The sequence below is a fragment of the Sminthopsis crassicaudata genome, chromosome 2, assembly GCF_048593235.1.
Source record: "Sminthopsis crassicaudata isolate SCR6 chromosome 2, ASM4859323v1, whole genome shotgun sequence".
NCBI classification, from domain to species: domain Eukaryota; kingdom Metazoa; phylum Chordata; class Mammalia; order Dasyuromorphia; family Dasyuridae; genus Sminthopsis; species Sminthopsis crassicaudata.
Window position 1 is genome coordinate 617,360,584 of NC_133618.1, and position 19,377 is coordinate 617,379,960.

At 44.2% G+C, this 19,377-nt stretch overlaps 1 protein-coding gene across 1 annotated transcript; it reads left to right on the top strand.

The window, feature by feature from the left end:
* The first annotated feature begins 258 nt into the window (after positions 1 to 258).
* On the top strand, positions 259 to 19,269 carry NR2E3 (nuclear receptor subfamily 2 group E member 3). The gene is made up of 8 exons (XM_074296177.1): positions 259 to 944; positions 5,981 to 6,107; positions 6,446 to 6,549; positions 6,710 to 6,976; positions 10,600 to 10,781; positions 13,405 to 13,645; positions 17,284 to 17,389; positions 18,099 to 19,269. Exons 1-8 carry the CDS (start codon positions 887 to 889, stop codon positions 18,229 to 18,231), a joined length of 1,218 nt encoding a protein of 405 aa, XP_074152278.1. The 5' UTR covers positions 259 to 886; the 3' UTR covers positions 18,232 to 19,269.
* Positions 19,270 to 19,377: the final 108 nt, after the last annotated feature.

Sequence of the window (19,377 nt, forward strand, 5' to 3'; positions counted from 1 at the left end):
CTCAGGGCGGGAGGAAGGGGCACTGGGGGAGAAAGCAGGCTGGGGGTAGGTAGGGTCCCGATGCCTTTGTCAGGCCTGGGTGCTTCCCCGGGACTAGGGTTACAGTGGGCCGGCAACCCCTGAGCCTCATGGTGGGTCTCAGCACCTTTTTAATTCTTCGTCGGGTGGCTGATTGATCCACCTTTGGAGAGACAGTAAAGATTAAGAGGATGACAGTCAGGCATCTGCTTACAAGGGGTTAGGAGGTAATCTTCCTGCCTGAGTGCCCAGCGAACAAGACACATGCACACATATAGCCAGGAGGCATAAGGGACCCTTCTCAGCATAGGAGAGAGAGGAAAACAGACAGGACTGAAGAGAGAGGGAGGGAGGGTCAGAAAGACAGAAAGGAGAGCTCGAGAGTCAGAGGGGAGAAGAAAGGTGGCTGAGGAGAAAAAGAGGGGAGAGAGAAAGCTAGTGGTGGAGACAGAGTGGAAACCCAGAGGAGAGGGGGAAGGAAAAAGAAAGAGGAGGGCCTGACTGCAGCTGGCCCTCGCGGGCTTTGGGGCAGAAGCCTCTCCTAGACTCAGGGGTTTCTGAACCCCGAGGAGCCAGGCCTGGATACCTCCAGACTTCTGAGTCCCGTTCTGTTTGTTGTATCTGCATGGGAAGCCAGACCCTCTGGCCCTCCATTCCCCCATGTTTCTTATAGTAGGAAGGATGCTGGGGTTCCCTCTGAGTGCTGGGAGGCCAGAGGTGGGGGCAATCTGAAGGTTTCCAAGAAACAGCCAAGCAGAGTGGTGACCGGTGGCCCAGGCTCCTTTGGACCCTCCTAGGCCGTGGCACAAGGGAACTTTCTCAAGGCTTCCCCACTGAGATCCGCCCTCCTTCCCTGCAGAGCTCAAGGATGTCTGCTTCCCCCACTGATCCCTCCACAGCCCCGGATCGGGAGGACAGGCAGACAGGTAAGAAATTTGCTCATCTCCTGTCTGAAGACCTCTCTCCCCTCTGCCTCGGTGGGTGAGGGTTGGGATAAAATAACAAGTGGATGGATTCTGGAGGAAGGAATACTGTGGGGTGGACAAGAATGCTTTCCAAGAATGCCTTTAGACTAGGTGACTGGAGCAAGCCCTCCAAAAATGGAGATGAAGATCACCGAGCCATTGGTAAAAATCCCTCCAAACTGCACATTGACTTAGAAAATCACACAGTAACATTATCTATGTCTTATTGTATTTTTAGTCATTTTGTTAAATTGTTATCAACTGCATTTAATTTGGTTTGAGTTACACTTGGGAGGGCTGCAGGCCACATACATGATGGACACCTCTTCCTCCAGTGTTGTCTCACTAGGGAAATCCCCGCTCTTCTCCGGCAGCCAAATGTGGGGAGGGGAGGGATGCCTTTTTCTGTCTTTCTTTCTTTCTTTTTTTTGCATCAAGAAACTCTTCCCCCACTCCAGAAGTCCCGAAGGAAATCTACTTTAAAGTGGTCACAAGCTTATTGTTAAACTGTTTTAATGTTAAATGGTGCAAAATCCTCCAGAAGTCTAGCGCAGAGGAACTTCAGATCTTTTCTGAGTACACGTGTCCATGGTACCTACCTTTTGGACAGTTCTTCCCTTTTTACAAATTTATTTATAACTAAAATGCAAAATGCGAAAAAACAAAATAGAAAAAGAAAAACAATCAAAAAACAATGTTATGTATCTAGCAGAACATCATGATTAAAAATATATAACAATAAATTTCCATTTTAAGAAAGCATAAGAAAGCATAATAACAGAAGACATTGTCTTTGTAACTGTCCATCTTTGCTTTCTTGGCAATGGGGGTGTACCTGTGTATGTATACGTGGGAGTGGGTTCGTAGCAGGTACGCTTGCAGTGCTTCTTGGGTCCATTGCTCATGGAAAGACCTCTGAGGATGGCTCACAGACCCCAAACCATTTAGACTTGCTTGCTCTTAAGCTCCTGTTCGAGGAGGACTTCAGGCTTTAACTTCGGACATTTACCAGCAGTATGATCCTGGGCAAGTCATTTGATCAGTGTTTCTATTGTAAAATGGGGAGAACAACAGCCGTTTTAAGGATCAAATGAGGGGCCACAACATATAAAAGTTAATTACCCTGGCTTAGACCCTTTACCACTCTGAATACCAGCATGACTGTCCCACTGCCTGCCTGATAACCTGCGTTCTTGCTATATGACTGCCCCCATAGCCCTCTCTCTGGATGGCTCTCTCCATCACAAATCTGTTGGAATTGGCCTGAATCATCTCATTGTTGAAAAGAATCACACCCATCACAGTTGATCACATAATCTTGTTGCTATGTATAATGATCTCCTGGTTCTGCTCACCTCACTCAACATCAGTTCATGTGAGTCTCTCCAGGTTTCTCTGAAGTCATCCAGCTGATCATTTCTTATACAATAATATTCCATAACATTCATAAATCATAATTTATCAGCCATTCTCCAACTTACGGGCATCCACTCAGTTTCCTGCTTCTTGCCACTACAAAAAGGGCTGCTGCAAACATTTTTGCACATGTGGGTCCCTTTACCTCCTTTAACATCTCTTTGGGATACAGGCCCAGTAGAAACACTGCTGGATCAAAGGGTATGCATAGTTTTATAGTCCTTTGGGCATAGTTCCAAATTGCTCTCCAGAATGGTTGGATTAATTCACAACTCCACCAACAATGTATTAGTGTCCCAGTTTTCGAACATTCATCATTGTCTTTCCCTGTCATCTTAGCCAATCTATGAGGTGTATAGTGGTACCTCAGATTGTCTTAATTTGCATTTCTCTAATCAATAGCGATTTAGAGCATTTTTTCATATGACTAGAAATTTTTAATCTTTTCTTCTGAAAATTGTTCATATCCTTTGACCACTTACCATGTGAAGAATGGGTTGTATTCTTACAAATTTCAGTCAATTCTCTATATATTTTAGAAATGAGGTCCTTATCAGAACCCTTACATATAAAACTTTCCCCCCGTTTTCTGCCTCTCTTCTAATCTTGGCTGTATTAGTTTTGTTTGTACAAACCCTTTTCAATTTAATAAAATCAAAATTATCCATTTTGTATTTCATAATGTTCTTTAATTCTTCTTTCTCCATAAATTCCTTCCTTCTCCATTGAGAGGTAGACTATCCCTTGTTCTCCTAACTTGTTTATGGTATCACTTTTTGTGACTAAATCATGAACCAATTTTGACTTTATCTTGGCGTTAGATGCTAGTGCCTAGTTTCTGCCATACTGTTTTCCAGTTTTCCCAGTAATTTTTGTCAAATAGTGAATTCTTACCCCAGAAACTAGGGTTTGGGGGTTTATCCAACACTAGATTACTATAGTCATTGATTATTGGAATACAGCTCTCATGAATACCGAGAGTGTGAATTGACTATTTCATGAGCAAAATGGAAAAATTTGCTTTGCAATTTTTATTTATCTTGAGAGCAAGAGTTTATATACTCTTTAAGCTAGTGTTGAATTAACACCAGCTACCTCTAGGTGGGTTAATGTAAGTCTCTCCAGGCCTCTCTGAAATCATCCTGCTGATCATTTTTCATAAAATAGTATTTGGAAATTTTTTTTCTTAAAATCTCAATTCATCAATAAATATTTGTTAATCTTTTACTCTGCACAAAATTTTGTTCTAGGTAAAGAGTGTGTAAACATTAGAATTTCAAAGTTGCTATTTTGACCAGCTTTGTGATCTAATAGAGAGATGCTATGGGTACACAAGGAAATAGGATAAAAACCCAAATATGATGGGGGAGGGAGGCTAGAACTTGGGCCTCTCTTACGCGTCTTATATGTAAGTCACCATTGATAAGATGCTATAGTTACTTAAGAACTCACTGTGTGTTTCTACTTATGACAACCTAATTTTTTGACCTCTTACACTCAGAGCCCTATAGCACCTTTAGAATTACAGAATCATGGGCCTAGAGCTGGAAGTGGCCCAAGGACATGTAGTCCAACCCCTTCATGTTCTAGATGAGGAAACAAGAGGTCTGACTGCCTCCTTCTCTAGGTTAAATGGCTTGTCCAAAGTCCCAGAGACAGTAACGTCACAGGCAGACGTGGAACCCGAGTGTTCTGTGCCAGAGTCAGGGCCCATTGTATCACACTGCTCCTGAGAATACTGGCGTGAAATGCATTTGTGTTTGTCCCTCTGTGTGCATGTGTTTGTAAGAGTGAAGTCTGGATCACTGAAAAGGAAAGGCATTAATGTCATCTGGTCTTTCAGTAGATATATCCTCAAAGTCAGAGCTAAGAAGGGGCAATAGGGGCTTTGTCACAGGGCATCAAAGGAGCTAGAAGGTAACTGACAATGACTTATGTCGAAATGTATTTAATATAATTGTACATGTATCGCCTATATCAGATTGCTTGCTGTCTTGGGGATGGGGAGGGATGGAGGGAGAAAAAAATTGGAATTCACAATCTTATAAAAATTAATGCTGAAAATTATCTGATCTAAAATTATGTAATTGGAAAAAATAAATTATATAGTATTATAGTACTATAAGTACTGTTAAAAACTTCCTGTTTTCCCACTTTAGTTTCTTCATCAGCCTAGCAAACATGTCAAGAAGAATGGTTAGCTAAAATTAAATTAGCTTTGAAAACTAGTTAAAAGTCACTAGCTGGCTCCTCCATCATTGGCGTTAACTTGGGTATTCCTTCCTCCTGTTCCTGCTGCCCTCTTTTTTCTCCATGGGGACAAGGCTCATTATCTCCCTCACAACTGAATTTGCCTTAAAAGCTGCTGCTGGCCCCAGATGTGAAGAAAGCTAGTCATGGCTCTGGATGTTCTCACTCCTCAATCTGGACTCAGAGCTGGGAGGGGGTGGGGACTCGTTCCTCCATACTCTTAATGGTTTTCTCCATCCCTCTCTGAGCCCCTTTCTCTGAGTAGAACAGGGAGAACACTTATGTATCATTCTAACTCTCATCTGCTCTGGATATTCCAGAGTTGGAAGGGAACGTGGGTGATGGAGTCCACCCTAGACCTAGAAAATCATTCTTATTGCACCCTCCCTGAGGGATGATCATGCTCTAGAAGACTCCTAATAATGAAGAGCTACCGCTTCTCCAGCTACTCATTCTCCTCTAATTATGAGGAAGTTTCCTCCTAAAACAAGCCTGTGTTTGTCTTGCTGCAACTTTTATTATTCTTGGTTCCACCATTGGGACCCAACAATTAAGTCTCCCTTCTATATGTTTCTCCTGAGTCCTCCATCCTCCACACCAAAAGGCTCCCTTTCTTTTAGTAGTTCTCATTGTGGAAGCTGATGTGTAATGGTTAGATTATTGCACTTACTGGCTAGGTGACCCTAAACCTTAACTATTCTCAGTCTTAGTTTCCTCGGCTGTAAAAAGGGATAGGAATAGCAGGCTGTTTTTGAGCCACAGAGCCAGAAGAGTTCGCTTTCCGGGCTCTGAGAGCTCTGTTGAGGCTTGGCTCGAATGGCCTCGAGCTCAGGTCGTGGGGTCTGAGAGTTAGAGCTGCAGGGCCCTTCCTGGGAGCCACTGAGTCCAATTTCCTAATTTTACACAGGAGGAAACTGAGGCACGGGGCTCTTAAATGGTTTGCCCTAGGATCCCCCAGCTACCAAGGGTCTGACGCTGGCATTGTTCTTGTGGAATCCTGTCGGGCTCCGATGACCCCGTTTGGGTCATAGATGCGAGGGGGTCTGCCCTTTCCTCCTCCAGCTCATTTTACAGATGGGGAAACTGCGGCAAACAGGGTCCCAGGGCCGTGGGAAGAAGGCGCAGGCCTGGTTCTGCAGCCACTAGGCCGCCGCGTCACCCATCTCCCTAACACTGACTCGCTCTCCCTGAATCACGAGGGGGCCTAACTCTGGCTCCGAGGCCTGACTGGGCCGAGCCCTGGCCCCCAGATCCCAGAGAGAAGATCCCCCGCAGGGTCTCTGGGAGACAGGCCGCTCGGGCCTACAGCGCCGCCCCCCTCCTCCCTCCAGGTCTGAGTCCGGGGCTGCTGTGCAGAGTGTGTGGGGACAGCAGCAGCGGGAAGCACTACGGCATCTACGCCTGCAACGGCTGCAGTGGCTTCTTCAAGCGAAGCGTGAGGAGGAAGCTCATTTACAGGTGAGCGGCCGGAAGGCGCCGCGGGTCGGCGGGGGGTCTCCGGAAGACCCTTGGGGAAAGGCAGGTGGTGGGGTTTTTGCGGCCTGGCCTCTCCCTCAGCGCCCCGGCCGGCAGCCGGGATCCCCCCGATAAAACTCCTTGCCCCAGATCCGGCCGTCCCTGGCCCGGGTCCTTCTGTGGGGAGCGGATGGAGGCCGCAGAGCCGGGCGCTGCTTCTCTAACGGACCACCACGCGCTACAAAAGCGCCTACTACGTGCCAGGCCCGGTGCGGGCCATGAGCGTGCAAGGAGAGAACGGAGAGGGCCCCCACTTCAGGGAGCTTCTCTCCGCCCCGCAGATGCCAGGCGGGTTCCGGGACGTGCCCCGTGGACAAGGCCCACAGAAACCAGTGCCAGGCCTGCCGCCTGAGGAAGTGTCTGCAGTCGGGGATGAACAAAGATGGTGAGTGCGGGAGGGCCCCGGGGCGGGAGGGCCAGGCAGACTGGGGCCTTCACCGGGCGGGGGCGCTGAGCCCTCGTCCTTGCGGGGCCCTCAGCCAGACCCCCGGGCTTGTGGTGATTAGGTCCCGAGAAGGGGACTCCCCCGCTCTTGGTTCCCCCAGCCGTGCAGAACGAGCGCCAGCCCCGCAGCACAGCTCAGGTCCGCCTGGACAGCATCGAGCTGGAGCCCAGCCTCAGGCCCGAGCGCCTCGCCACCTCCCGAGCCGGCCCCCAGCCCGCCAGTCCCATTGTGCTGGGCCTCCGGGGGCCCGCCTCCGCCTCCGGAGCCGCGGCCCCCGGGGCCCGAGCTCTGACGCCCCCCGGAAACCACCGCTTCCTGGCCAGTCTCATGACGGCTGAGACGTGTGCGAAGCTGGAACCAGAGGACGGTGAGTGGCGCAGAGCCCCGAGGGCCCTCGGGCTGCCCCGGTCAATCCTCGTCTTCCCACGGTCAAGTTCACTAGCTGCTGCACGGAGCTGCTGCGCCCCTTTCCCCTGCGGACGGGCCTAGTTCAGTTAATAAGCATTTACTAACGCCTGGTCTTGGAAATATGGACATAGTCTCTGAGTTTAGTGAACTCAAAATCTAACGGGAGTGCAAGATAAATGCAGAAGTACTGGACAGCTTTCCTCCAAAGTGAAGACTGCAGCCCGTCCCCGCCAGGACTCTGCAGCTCGGGTGCGATAAATGAAGGAGGGAGGGAGGAATAAAGCAAGAGAGAGTCGGGGGCGCGGTCACCGGTCACCGAGCGGGGCTTCTTAAACCTGTGCCGCCCTCGGCCCTTTTCTCCGAGGTATACCCCAGGTGCAGAGGTATCCCCCATCAAGCATTCACTAACAATAAATCACATTCAGTTATACGGCCCCACGTGGGGCCATAGTTTTAGAAGCTTTGAACTAGGGGTTCCCAAACTACAGCCCGGGGCCAGACGCGCCCGCCGAGGACCTTTATGCACCCTCGGGGTTATAGGCTGAGGGGCGGAGACAGAGTCCGGCCCTCCCACAGTCTGAGGGACGGTGAACTGGCCGCTGTTTAGAAAGTTTGAGGACCCCTGCTTGAACTATAGGATCGTGGAATGTTTTACGGAAGAGATAACAGCCAAGCCGGATCTTGAGAGACTTTGCCCGGTGGAAAAAAGGAAGGTAGACGGGAGGCCCAAAGCGAGAGATGGGGGAAGGAGCTGGGAGAGCGTCCAGTTCAGCAACTGGACACAAAGGGGAGTCCGTAAATAAAGCCTGAGGTGGCAGGTTGGAGGCAGTTTGCGGAGAGTCTTGAATGTTGGGTTAGTTTCCCCTTAAGACTGATGGTCTTTGAACAGAAAACGGACATAATCAAAGCTGCGCCTCAGGAGACTTCTCAGGTCCCCGCGAGAAGATGGTCGGTGGGAGGGTGATGTGGGCCAAGTCTCCCTCAGTGTCCTGTACTGTAAAATGAGGGACTTTGATCAAATGGTCTCTGAGGGCTCTTCTGTGATCTTATGGTCAAACTCTGGGGCTGGGGTGGGAAGAAAGGAAAGAGTGGATGGAGGTGAAATCAATAGAACACGGGCACTAAACGATTGGATGTTACAGAGCACGAGAGGCGGGAGTGAGCAGAGAGGGCCTTTGTGAATCCTAAGCAAAGTTTGGGAAAAAATGGCTCCTTCTCATACTGTTGACCCAAGGGCTCTGAACCTTCTCTGTAAAACATGAGACTTGATTGATTAAGTAAGGCTTTGATGAATCTCTCACGGATTTTATTTGTGGGGTAATCTTTTAGCCAGTAGAAATCCCCACACTGTAAGCCTTCTTATCCCATGCAATTCTTATTCATATCTTTCTAAGAATCTTCCTTGATAGAGAATCTACTCAATGAACTGGAGATTTTTCCTTGAGTCTTTTAATATTTCATATATCCCAGGACTGTGTGTAATTCCTTACTCTTAAATCATCCCTAGCATTCTTCCTCTCCAGTTAGTACTGTTCTTAATATCTTTTACTGATGTGCACTAGTTACCACTGGTAACTAGTAACATCTCTCCATCATGTCTCTCTCCAGTTGGCTTTGCTTGGGATGCAGTGGAAAGGAAACGCAAGTTCTAATCCCAGTTCTGCTTACCTGCGAGTAATAGTAGTAATAGCTACCATTTATACAGAAGTTTAAAGTTTGCAAAATGATTGATACCACACAAGTACAGATATGTACACATATATGCATATACATATACACACACACAAAAGAGAGAGACAGAAAAGTGTAGCTCTAGGAAAGGAAGGAGAAAGAGAACAAGCTATTGTTCTTGTACTATGTATTAGGCTTTGTGCTAAGCACCTTATGAATATTATCTCATTTGACTAAAATTATTCAAGTTTCTTTACTTGGTTAACTAGCAAACATGATCTCCGCCCCTCCCCCCAAGCAATCTTCTGTCAAAACCCCTGACAAAGCATAAAACCAAGAACTATGTGCTCACCTCTGGCTTCGGTCATAGAGGGCATTCTCCGTAAAGACCGCATAGTACAGGCTAATCCTCCAAGGACATGAGGTTCCCCGGATGCTCTTGCTTGGAGATGATGTTATGCTGATTAAAACAGATCCTAGAATACTTTTGCACCTCTAGAGCAATATACCATGGACTCTCCAGAAAAATAGAAGTGGCAATTATATGAACTGCCAAATGAAAAGCCAAATGGATTAAAAAGAGGCTTAATGATGTGATATTGGATTTAATTAGTTCATTAGCTTAAATATTGTAGACACATAGACTAGGTAGATGAAGGAAGGAAGGAAGAAAGAAAAGGAAGGAAGGAAAGAAAGAAGGAAGGAAGGACAGGGAAGGAAGGACAGGAAGGAAGGAAAGAAAGGGATGAAAGGAATTAGAAAAGGAAGGGGAGAAAGAAGGGAGAGAGGGAGGTTAGGAGGAAGGGAGGGAGGAAAAGAAGGAAACTAGAATTTATTAAACACCTACTATTAAACAGTGTCAGTCACTGTAAGTACTAGGTACTCTAAAAATATCTCACTTGAATGAATAACTCACAACAAGCATGAGCTAGGCCTGGAATTTAGTGGGAGGATGCCATGCTAGATTATAATTTATAAATTTCATAGTGATGATCACTTTCAATGATCACAAGCTACTTCCTGCTGCCAAATACATTTATAAAATGATATTCTTCTGATGATGTTATAACATCAGACAGATAGCTACCATTTTATGTCATTAAAGGTTTGCAAAGTATTTTGCATATATTATTGCATTTGATCCTGACTCTGAGGTGTATATCCTGATTTTACAGATGAAAAAACTGAGAAAAAGAGAGCTAGAAAGTGTCTGAGGCTGCATTTGAACTCGGGTCTTCCTGATTTCGAGTCCAGCACTCTATTCACTATGCATCTAGCTAGCTTAAGGCTATCCATTTGGGACCACCATTTCAGAGGAGTACAAATTGAAGGTTACTCAAAGGGCAATAAAGAGATCCATGGTAGATGTAAGTGGTTGTTTAGCCTTTTCATGATCCCATTTGGAGTTTTCTTGGCAAAGATACTGGAGTGATTTGCCATTCCCTTCTTCAACTCATTTACAGATGAGAAAACTGAGGCAAACGGGATTAAATAAACTCAGGAAGATGAGTCTCTCCACTCACTCTGTCCACTGCTAACTGGCTACCCCTAGTTTGCAGAAAATGAACAGCTCTGTGCGGTGTAACCTCTAGGTTACAAAGCAATGTCATTTAGATTTTTTAAAAGACTCCTTCGTATGTATACATATTAATTTCTTCTCTTTGCCTTCAGGTACCTAATCTATCCCTAGTTCAAGCTCTGTAGACAAGGAGGAAAAAAGAGGGCATTTTTTGACCTGGGTTACTGGCAGTGATAAATGGAATTTTTAACTGAAATTGGGAAGGCAGGAGGAGAACATCTTAGAGGGTGTATTTATGGACCTGTTATGGAGTGCAGTGGAACATGTTGTTAGAGTTACCCAGCCAGAAGGAGGGACTGTAGGCAACATCTAGCTGTCCTTTCTCTCTGCAGTTGATGAGAATGTGGATGTCACAAGCAATGAACCAGAACGCCCCTTGGCTGATGACCAGCAGGGCTCGTACCCTTCTAGCAGCCCTGAGAGTATCTATGAGACGTCTGCTCGCCTGCTCTTCATGGCTGTGAAGTGGGCGAAGAACCTCCCCGTATTCTCTAACCTGCCCTTCAGAGACCAGGTAAATTTTGGGGTAAAGCCACACCTGTTCTTCCAGAAGCCCTACTGCTTTTCCCGATTCCAAAGGAGTCGCCACCGCCTCCCAAATCATCTCCCCACCAAGATTTCATTTTAAAGAGAGTTTGTATTATTACCATCTGGATTAGCATCCATAGCGGGTAGGCCATGGTGCTTGGAGTTTTGTTCTCTTCAAAGCTGAGAGACCACTTAAAAGAATCTATCATCATAATTCCAAATCCAGCAAACCAGTGCATCATAATTTGGTCATGAAAATATTATCCTACTCTGCTTTCTCCCCCTCAACGGTGGATGTCCCTTGGGTGAGCCCCTTTCCTCCCTATACCCCAAGCCCCCAAACTCTTGGTTGTGAGTTATGTGGCTAGGGTGTATCCACCACTGGATCAGTCTGTGGAGATGCTTGGGGACTTACATGTGCTGACCACGGGCTAGCATTGCCCATAAATTGTCAACCAGAGACTACATGTGTATTTCTTGGGGAAGAGACAATCCCAGGGTTTAACTGAGGTGACACATCTTTTAGGCACATGATCGATGAAAAAAAATGTTATCAATCAAGAGGTGTACGACTCAGGGAGAGTGATGCTCCTGAGATCTGTCAGCAGCCGGTGGCTGTCTATCAAGAGATGCTTCTTGATTATAGGGACCACCATCCCTGGGAGGGATCCATAGATTCCTGCTACTTACTATTAACTAGCCTGCAGAAGGGCAAATAAGGAAGGTGAAAAGAGAGAAAAATCCCCAGAAAAAGCTTAGGATTTTGGATTTCAAAGTCAGAAGCAGGACAGAAATACGTCCTCTGGGAATCACCAGACATAAAAGCTGGCAGGGACGTCTAAGACTGCTGTCGAGAACATCTCCAAGCCTCCGTTCAGACTCTCGTTGAAGACCTGAGATGAGGGCAGGACACCATCTCCCATTCCTTTTTAGGAGAGGGCTGATTGTTAGGAAGTGTCTTCTATGTTTCCAACCTCAATCTGCTTTTCTGATTTCCACCCACTATTTCTGGTTCTGTTCCCTGGCCAAGAAATCCAATTCCTCTTCCACACAATGGCCCCTCAGATATTTAAAGATAGCCAAGCTTTCCCTAAACCTTCTCTTCTCCAAGACTAGCATCCCCTTTCAAAGGATGCTCATCTGACCCACCTGACTCGCCTGCTCCAGTTAGAATGTGATCTTGAAATGAAGGATTGTCTTTGTCCATTTGAATGCCCAGGGCTGAGAAGAGTGTTTGGCATACGGGAAGTACTTAAACTATTTTTCTTCATTCATTCATGTTCTTTGATCCCCTTGACATTTTGGTCAGTTTAATTTAGCAAGTTCCTATGTGTAAAGTGCGGGGGGTACAAAGACAAGAATGAAATTCATCTTCATGAGTTCAAATGCTCAGACACTTGCTAGCTTTGTAATCCTGTTACTTCTGTTTGCCTCAGTTTTCTCATCTGTAAAATGAGGGAGTTGAACAAAAAGGCTTTTCAGATTCCCGAGTGGTAAATCTACAATCACATCCATAACTTTGGACTCTGTAACAACTTAAGGTCATATTGGCTTCTTCAGCTGCCCTGTCCTACTGTCGAATTATGTTGAGTTTTTAGTGTACTTGAAGACCCCAAATTATCCTTCCTTTCCCCTCCCCCTCTCCCTTTCTCTGTCCCCTCTTCTCCCCTTCCCCTCCTTCTCTGCCCCCATAAAAATTATTCAGTTTCTGCCTCCTTTACTTCAAAAATGCTTATGCACTTTCCCCCAGGTTTCCCTGAGTGTTTTTCAAACAAATGTCTGCATAGTCCTTTCCCTACCCCATCTTATATTTGTGAAATTAATTTTTTGAACCAAGCATCCGATTTTACATGTATCCCTCTCAAATTTAATCTCATCTGATTTGTTCCATCATTTTGCTCTGTCACGATCTATTTGAATCCTGACTTCATGATCCCCTAAGCTTGCTGTCACCTGTGAGTTTGACAAATGTAGTATCTAGTTATACCTTTAATATTTATATTTTTATAATAATTATTAATTTATACCATTAATAAAAATGTAAAAAGCACATTCACTGATCTCTGGGACACTCCACTGCCGACCTCCTCCAAAACTGATATCCCATCATCATTGATTATTCCTGAACTGTTCATCCAGTTCTTAAAATGCCTGAGTATACACTATCCTCTGCCCTTCAGAGAACAAACGGAATAGCCCAAGAGGCTGTCAAATGTTTTGCTGAGCAGCCCCCATGGGCCATGAGTTCACTTCAATAAGAGAGGTTCTGGAAGAAGCCATACACCATGGCTTCACTGGCCATTTCTTTATCTTAAATTCATTTTTCAGCCAATTTGGGAGCCTCCTAATCTCGCATTTCTACCTCAATCACCATTATCTTGCCGCCTTCTCATCTCCCTTGTCCCTCACCCATCCCCTTTCTGAAAGGGCACCAGGACAACCCGTGGGTGATAGGTGGGTCCTGGGGGCCAGCAGAGGGAGGACTTCTGTCTGAAGTTCCCCAGGCAGTCGCCCAGAGCCAACAGCAGTGGGCCCATGGGTTCGGCAGCTGACTGGCTCAGCGGCTTTTGTATTCCTTGGAAGATCTTAGAAACGTTTCTATTCCATAGGTTATTTTGCTGGAGGAGGCCTGGAGTGAGCTGTTCCTTCTGTGTGCCATCCAATGGTCTTTGCCCTTGGAGAGCTGCCCACTGCTGTCTGTGCCAGACCCCACCCCTGGCATTCAGGGAAAGCTCATGAGCACTCCAATCGAGACTCAGATTCTTCAGGAAACCATTGCTCGGTTTAAGTCGCTCACAGTGGACCCCACTGAGTTTGCATGCATGAAGGCTCTCGTCCTCTTCAAACCAGGTAGGCAGGAGCCAGACTTGGTCACTGGGAAATCAGGTGAAGGCCAGAGGACTCCCAACACCTTCGGAAAAACAGGCACCTTTGTCATTGCTTGAGGAAAGAACATCCTCCGCTTCACTCCCCGTGTCTGTTGCCTCCTGCTCTGAAGCTGCCCACAGACCCAGCGGCTTTGCACCCTCCCCATAGCCACCGGGTTGTACCCCTCCCTTGTCTTCCATGTCCCCACCTCCTCCATGTCCCCACCAACCTAGAAGCAGGGAGACTGACAGCTGACTGTCTTCAGGTGGGCCTGGAGGTATGTGGCTGTAGTAGAGTAGTTTCTTGAAAGAAGGACTCCTTCTTCTGGGCTAATTTAGGTATCACTGAAATCCCCAGCCGTGAGGTAAAAAGGCAACATCATGGCCACTGGGTTAGATGCACCTTGTGGTCCTTGAGACCGCCCCCCCTTGCTCCCTGAGCTAGGTTCACAGTAGGGGTTCTTATCCTGGAATTCAGGAATCTTAATTTTTAAAAATTTTATTATAGCTTCTTATTTACAAAACCTATGCAAGGGTCAGCATTGACCCTTGCAAAACCTTGTGTTCCAACTTTTCCCCCCCTTCCTCCCACCCCTTCCCTAGATGGCAGGTAGTCCAACACATGTTAAATATGTTAAAGTATATGTTAAATCCAATATACATATATATATTTATACAATTATCTTGCTGCACAAGAAAAATTGGATCTAAAAAGAAAAAAACCTGAGAAGGAAAATAAAAATGCAAGCAAACAACAGAAAGAGTGGAAATGCTATGTTGTCCACACTCAGCTCCCATAGTTCATGAATCTTAATTTTAAAAAATATTTTGATAACTGAGTTTCAATATAATTGGTTTTCTTTGTCATATTATGCAGTTTATAATATGAATTTAAAACATAACCCTGAGGAGCAGTCTATAGGCTTTACTCTACTACCAAAGGGGTCCATGACATGTATTCAAACTATTAAATACCCATGGACTACAGGTGAGTGTTTGGTCAAGTAGGAAAAGAAAGGAAAGATATGAATGCCTGGGAAGCTGCTTCCCAGGACAAATTCTCAGGCGTTTGGGATTTCCATTATTCCCGCCCTGGACAAGGTTCCTGTTCCCTTCTTTCTCTTTTAAAGCCTTTACTTGAGAACTGAGTTCCATAGAGTTAGTTTGACCAGCCATCCTTAGGCTGAAAACTCCCATTAGTAGAATAGGGGCAGGCCGGGAAAGGGAAGATGGGATAGGAGAGGAATCTGGAAAGAGAAATTCAGAAGTCCCAAATCACCTTTTTTACCTTGTGTGTGTATACTCTCCAAGTAAAAATTGGGGTTCTTTTAGAACTGGAGGTCCTAAAAAAAGAACTGGGGGTCCTAAGATTATCACCCATTTTGTCTTATACCTTCTCTCCTCAAGATAAAATGCACATTAGTCCAGATAATGATGAGAGTCTTCAGTTATTGTCCCCAATACTATCAGAATTATTCACATCAAAAGAGGCAGAAGGGAGCCTTAGAGGCAGCGTTGGGCAGTGGAAAACAGCCTAGATTTGGAGTTAGAAGATTGCAGATAAGTGAGGACATCAATGATTTCAAGTCACTAGAACCACAAGAGCATAGATTTAAGTCTGGCTGGAACCTTAGAGATCATCTAGTTCATTTTCCTTGGTTTATAGGTAAGGAAACAGGCATAGGAGCTATCTAACTTGCCTATATAGCCCTAAGCTTCATTTCAGATAAAGTGTCACCTTTTCATAATTATTTTTCCTACATTAAAAATACTAATTGTGAACTTAAATACAAAAAGACAAAAAAATTTCCATGTACACAGTAGAACATAAGAGAATTCAATATAAAGCCATGAATTTCCATTTTACATTATTTACTTTTTTAAAACAATGTAAAAAATATTGCACATAATTTTCAAAGCCATTCTGCTTTTCTGTTTGGAAAAACACATGTGAGCCGAGAGATGGGGCTGTTTCTACTTGGGAGAAATTTTGTTTTCAGAAGTCATGATCAAAATAAAGGCTGCAGAGGAGCAGGAGCCATGAGCCATTAAGAGCAAATGACTCAGAAGACTGGACAAATGGCTCCTTTCAAGCTCTCTATGGCCCATGCTATATTGAAGGAGGATTCCCCTCTTCTTCTTCTCTTTTCCTTTCCTTAACTACTCTTCTGAAAATAAGGCTCTATCTATTAGATAGTGTTGAATAAACTTGATTGAGAAGTCAGAACTTAAAAAACAAACAAACAAAACCAAAACAACCCAGAATATTGCCGGGCTTCTGTTCAAAATTGTGTTTAATTGGCCCCAGAAGATTATGTACTTTAGAGCTGGAGAGGACCATAGAGACCATCTTTTTAACAAACGAAGAAATTGTTTCTTATAACTTGGCAAACTTTTTTATTTACAAGTTCAAAATAAATTTGATTCATCCTGGAGAGCTGTAGGACTTTGGGTCTGTAGAATCCAGCATATGTAAAATAGGCTTAGTACTTAAAGTAACTACCTAGCCATCTAGGATGACGGCTATCTGCAGGCAGATGGATTAAGTGGTGTCAATCAGAAAAAACTGAGTTCACATTCATTCACCGAAAACATTTTAAAGGTATATGATGCTGGATAAAGCCAGTCAGTTTCAGTTAATTTCCTAATATATAAAATGGGGATAGTGATAGCACATGCTTCATGGGGTTTTTGTGAGAATCAAATGAAATGGATAATCCATGCTTTGGAAACTTGAATGTCTTATGCAAATATGAGCTATCTAACTTCAGAGTTAGCTACTAAGACAGATGATTAACAGTTTACCTATATTCTTTAGGTCTTGTTGTCTTAGTCATGTCTGACTATTTTTGACTCCATTTGAGTTTTCTTGACAAAGATACTGGAGTGGTTTGCAATTTCCTTCTCCAGATCATTTTACAGATGAGGAAACTGAAGCAGATGGGGTTAAGTGGTTTGTCCAGGGCCACCTAGCCATTGATAAAACACCACATACTATCAGGATTACATTTGTAATTATCTGAATAACCTATTCTTTTTATTTTTTACTTATGGCACATTTAGTGTATTAAATAATTTCTTTATAAACAAGGCAACTTATATATAATACATATTTTTTATGTTCCCAAACCAACACAGTCACTTTTAATTATAAAAGGCATTCAAAAAGAATATTATAGAGTTTTAAATCTGGGAAGAAAAATATTTTCTGCCTACAGTTAGCATTTAGACAGTTCTTTCGGCTTGCAAAACACTATACAAATATCTCATTTGCTACTCAAAGTCACCCATTTTATTGAAACTGAGGCTGAGATTGATGAACCAACTCAGGTCTTTCAACTCCAAGTCTAACACTTAAATCCCAGTGCTCTAATTGTAAGAATTATGTTGAAAAGTATTGGGCCACAGTGGAAAAGTTCAACGACTGCTCTTGACCCAAGTTTTCTTAGCTTTGTGTTGCTCTGCAGACATAGGAGCTCCTTCATAGTTCCTGTTTATTCATTATTTGGGATTGTATTTGGGAGGAACACGGAAGGAGCTTCCTCCTCCTCCTCTTCCTCCCTCTCTTAATCCTCCTCCTCTCCTTCCTCCTTTTCCTCATTTGGTGCTTCTTTTTCATAGAGACTCGGGGCCTGAAGGATCCTGAGCAGGTGGAGAATTTGCAGGACCAGTCTCAAGTGATGCTGGGTCAGCACAACAAGATGCATTATCCCAGCCAACCTGTGAGGTATGAAAGCTGGCCAGGATTTTCTATTTTTACATCAAAGATGTTTGTCTTTGGCTTTGGAGGGATCACTACCACCCTTTTTTAGTCATTTGGATGGAATACAATCTCTTTGAGGGCAAGGGTCGTGTTCTTTTTGTTTTTACATTCTTAAGACCTACCACAACACTTGATATGCAGTGGGTGCTTAATAAATCCTCAGTACAGTCAGTGGGTCTCAGTATAGTTGGATCTTTCCTTGCCCACTTGCCCTTTGTGTCCTTTCTGTGGAGTGTTTCTCCACAGATCCACTGCCCAGGTCCTGGGAGCAGGTTGTTTGTGAGGAGTATTCGTTCTAAGTTGCTCCCAGTGACAATGGGCTTGCATCCCCACACACATCACAGCATTTCTAATCCCTCCTTGTTTTAGAGTAATTCACCTTCACCAATTGAGCATTTGCACTGTGACTGTAGTGGGGATAGTTCAGAGCAGCTTAATTTTTCCCCCAGAAATATTTCTTGAGTGGAGTAAATAAAGTCTCGTAAAGCAAAGCTCTAACACTTGAGTATAGTGCTGCTGCAGTTTTGTAGATCTTTCCATCCTGTTCCCTCTTCTTCAAGGTTTTGCTGATGATTTGGACTAATCTAAACAGTATGTTTTTACTGTAAGCATTTTTCTGGTCAAACCTTCATAAGGGCAATGACCTTAGTAACCAATGATGTCTCTTTTCCAGGTTTGGGAAACTCCTTTTGCTTCTACCCTCTCTGAGATTTATTTCTTCTGACCGCATTGAGCTCCTCTTTTTTCGTAGAACCATAGGAAACACACCCATGGAAAAACTCCTTTGTGACATGTTCAAAAATTAACGTAATCATGTTGTTGCTTTCCCTCCTGCTGCACCAACGTGGACCAATAGGGAAGCCAATCTACATGAAATCTGAGATTCAGGAACATTCCGACAAGGCAAAGGTTGATCCAACTGAATTCCCTTTCCAATATAAATCAGCATTTCCAAATCTTTGTTAAAAGCCATCTATGAGGTCCCATGAAAACAAGAATTTTGTAACTACATAGGAAGAACCTTGCTTTACTAAAATGAGCTGGATTGATGATAAAGGGTAATGTTTTTGTGTTTGTCTCTGAAGAGGAAGCAGTGCTTAAGGTCAATCAAAATATTGTGAGAAATCCATTAATGACAACAGTGTTTAGTGAGACACCCCTTTCCAGGCCTGGTGGTCTGAAGAAAGATGGACTCACAACCCATTATGTTTTGGAAAGAATAGAAAGGACCACCTGAAGAGGTACCCAGTGAAATACTCAGTGGCTGGATATTTGAATGAAGTATAATTGAAGAGTACAGACTCACCTTTTTAAATCCAAACAGCTTTACACTTGATATTTCAACTCAATTCAATTTATTCACTCTCTCTAGTGGAATTAATGACCTGTGCTAAACTCAATTTTTCAATATCTCATCCCTAGTATTATAGTCCCCGTTGGAGTTCTTAGAAAATAACTTTTAGCACAGAGCACAGCTTAAATTTGGTGAGTTGGACACTCGCAACGTATGAGAGCTGTTTTGAAAATAAGGCTTTAATCCTAACAGAGATTGTCAAGCTAATAAATCAGACCTCAGATTGCTAGCTGCGATCTGCAGCAATGATGATTTATGGACTGAAAAGCTTCATTGTATTACCGAGGAGAATGTCTATCAGACCATTGTCTCTCAGTGGGATTATAGAAGCTTAATCCAAAGGCATGACTTTTCCTCCTCCATATACAATCATTTATTTTGGTCCCTTTTTAGACATGGGCTTCCAAATCCAACTTCCCACCCTGGAAAGCTGTTGTATTGTAGACTTGGTACCATAATATAGTAAATAAAGAGGAAACTTTTGGACAAGTTATGTTTTGTATTCTTAATATCAGTCCAATTCTCACTTGAGACTTCAAAAAGAACGGCTGTGATTTTTCTTCATGAGTGAACTAATTTCCTCATATGTCTGTCTCAT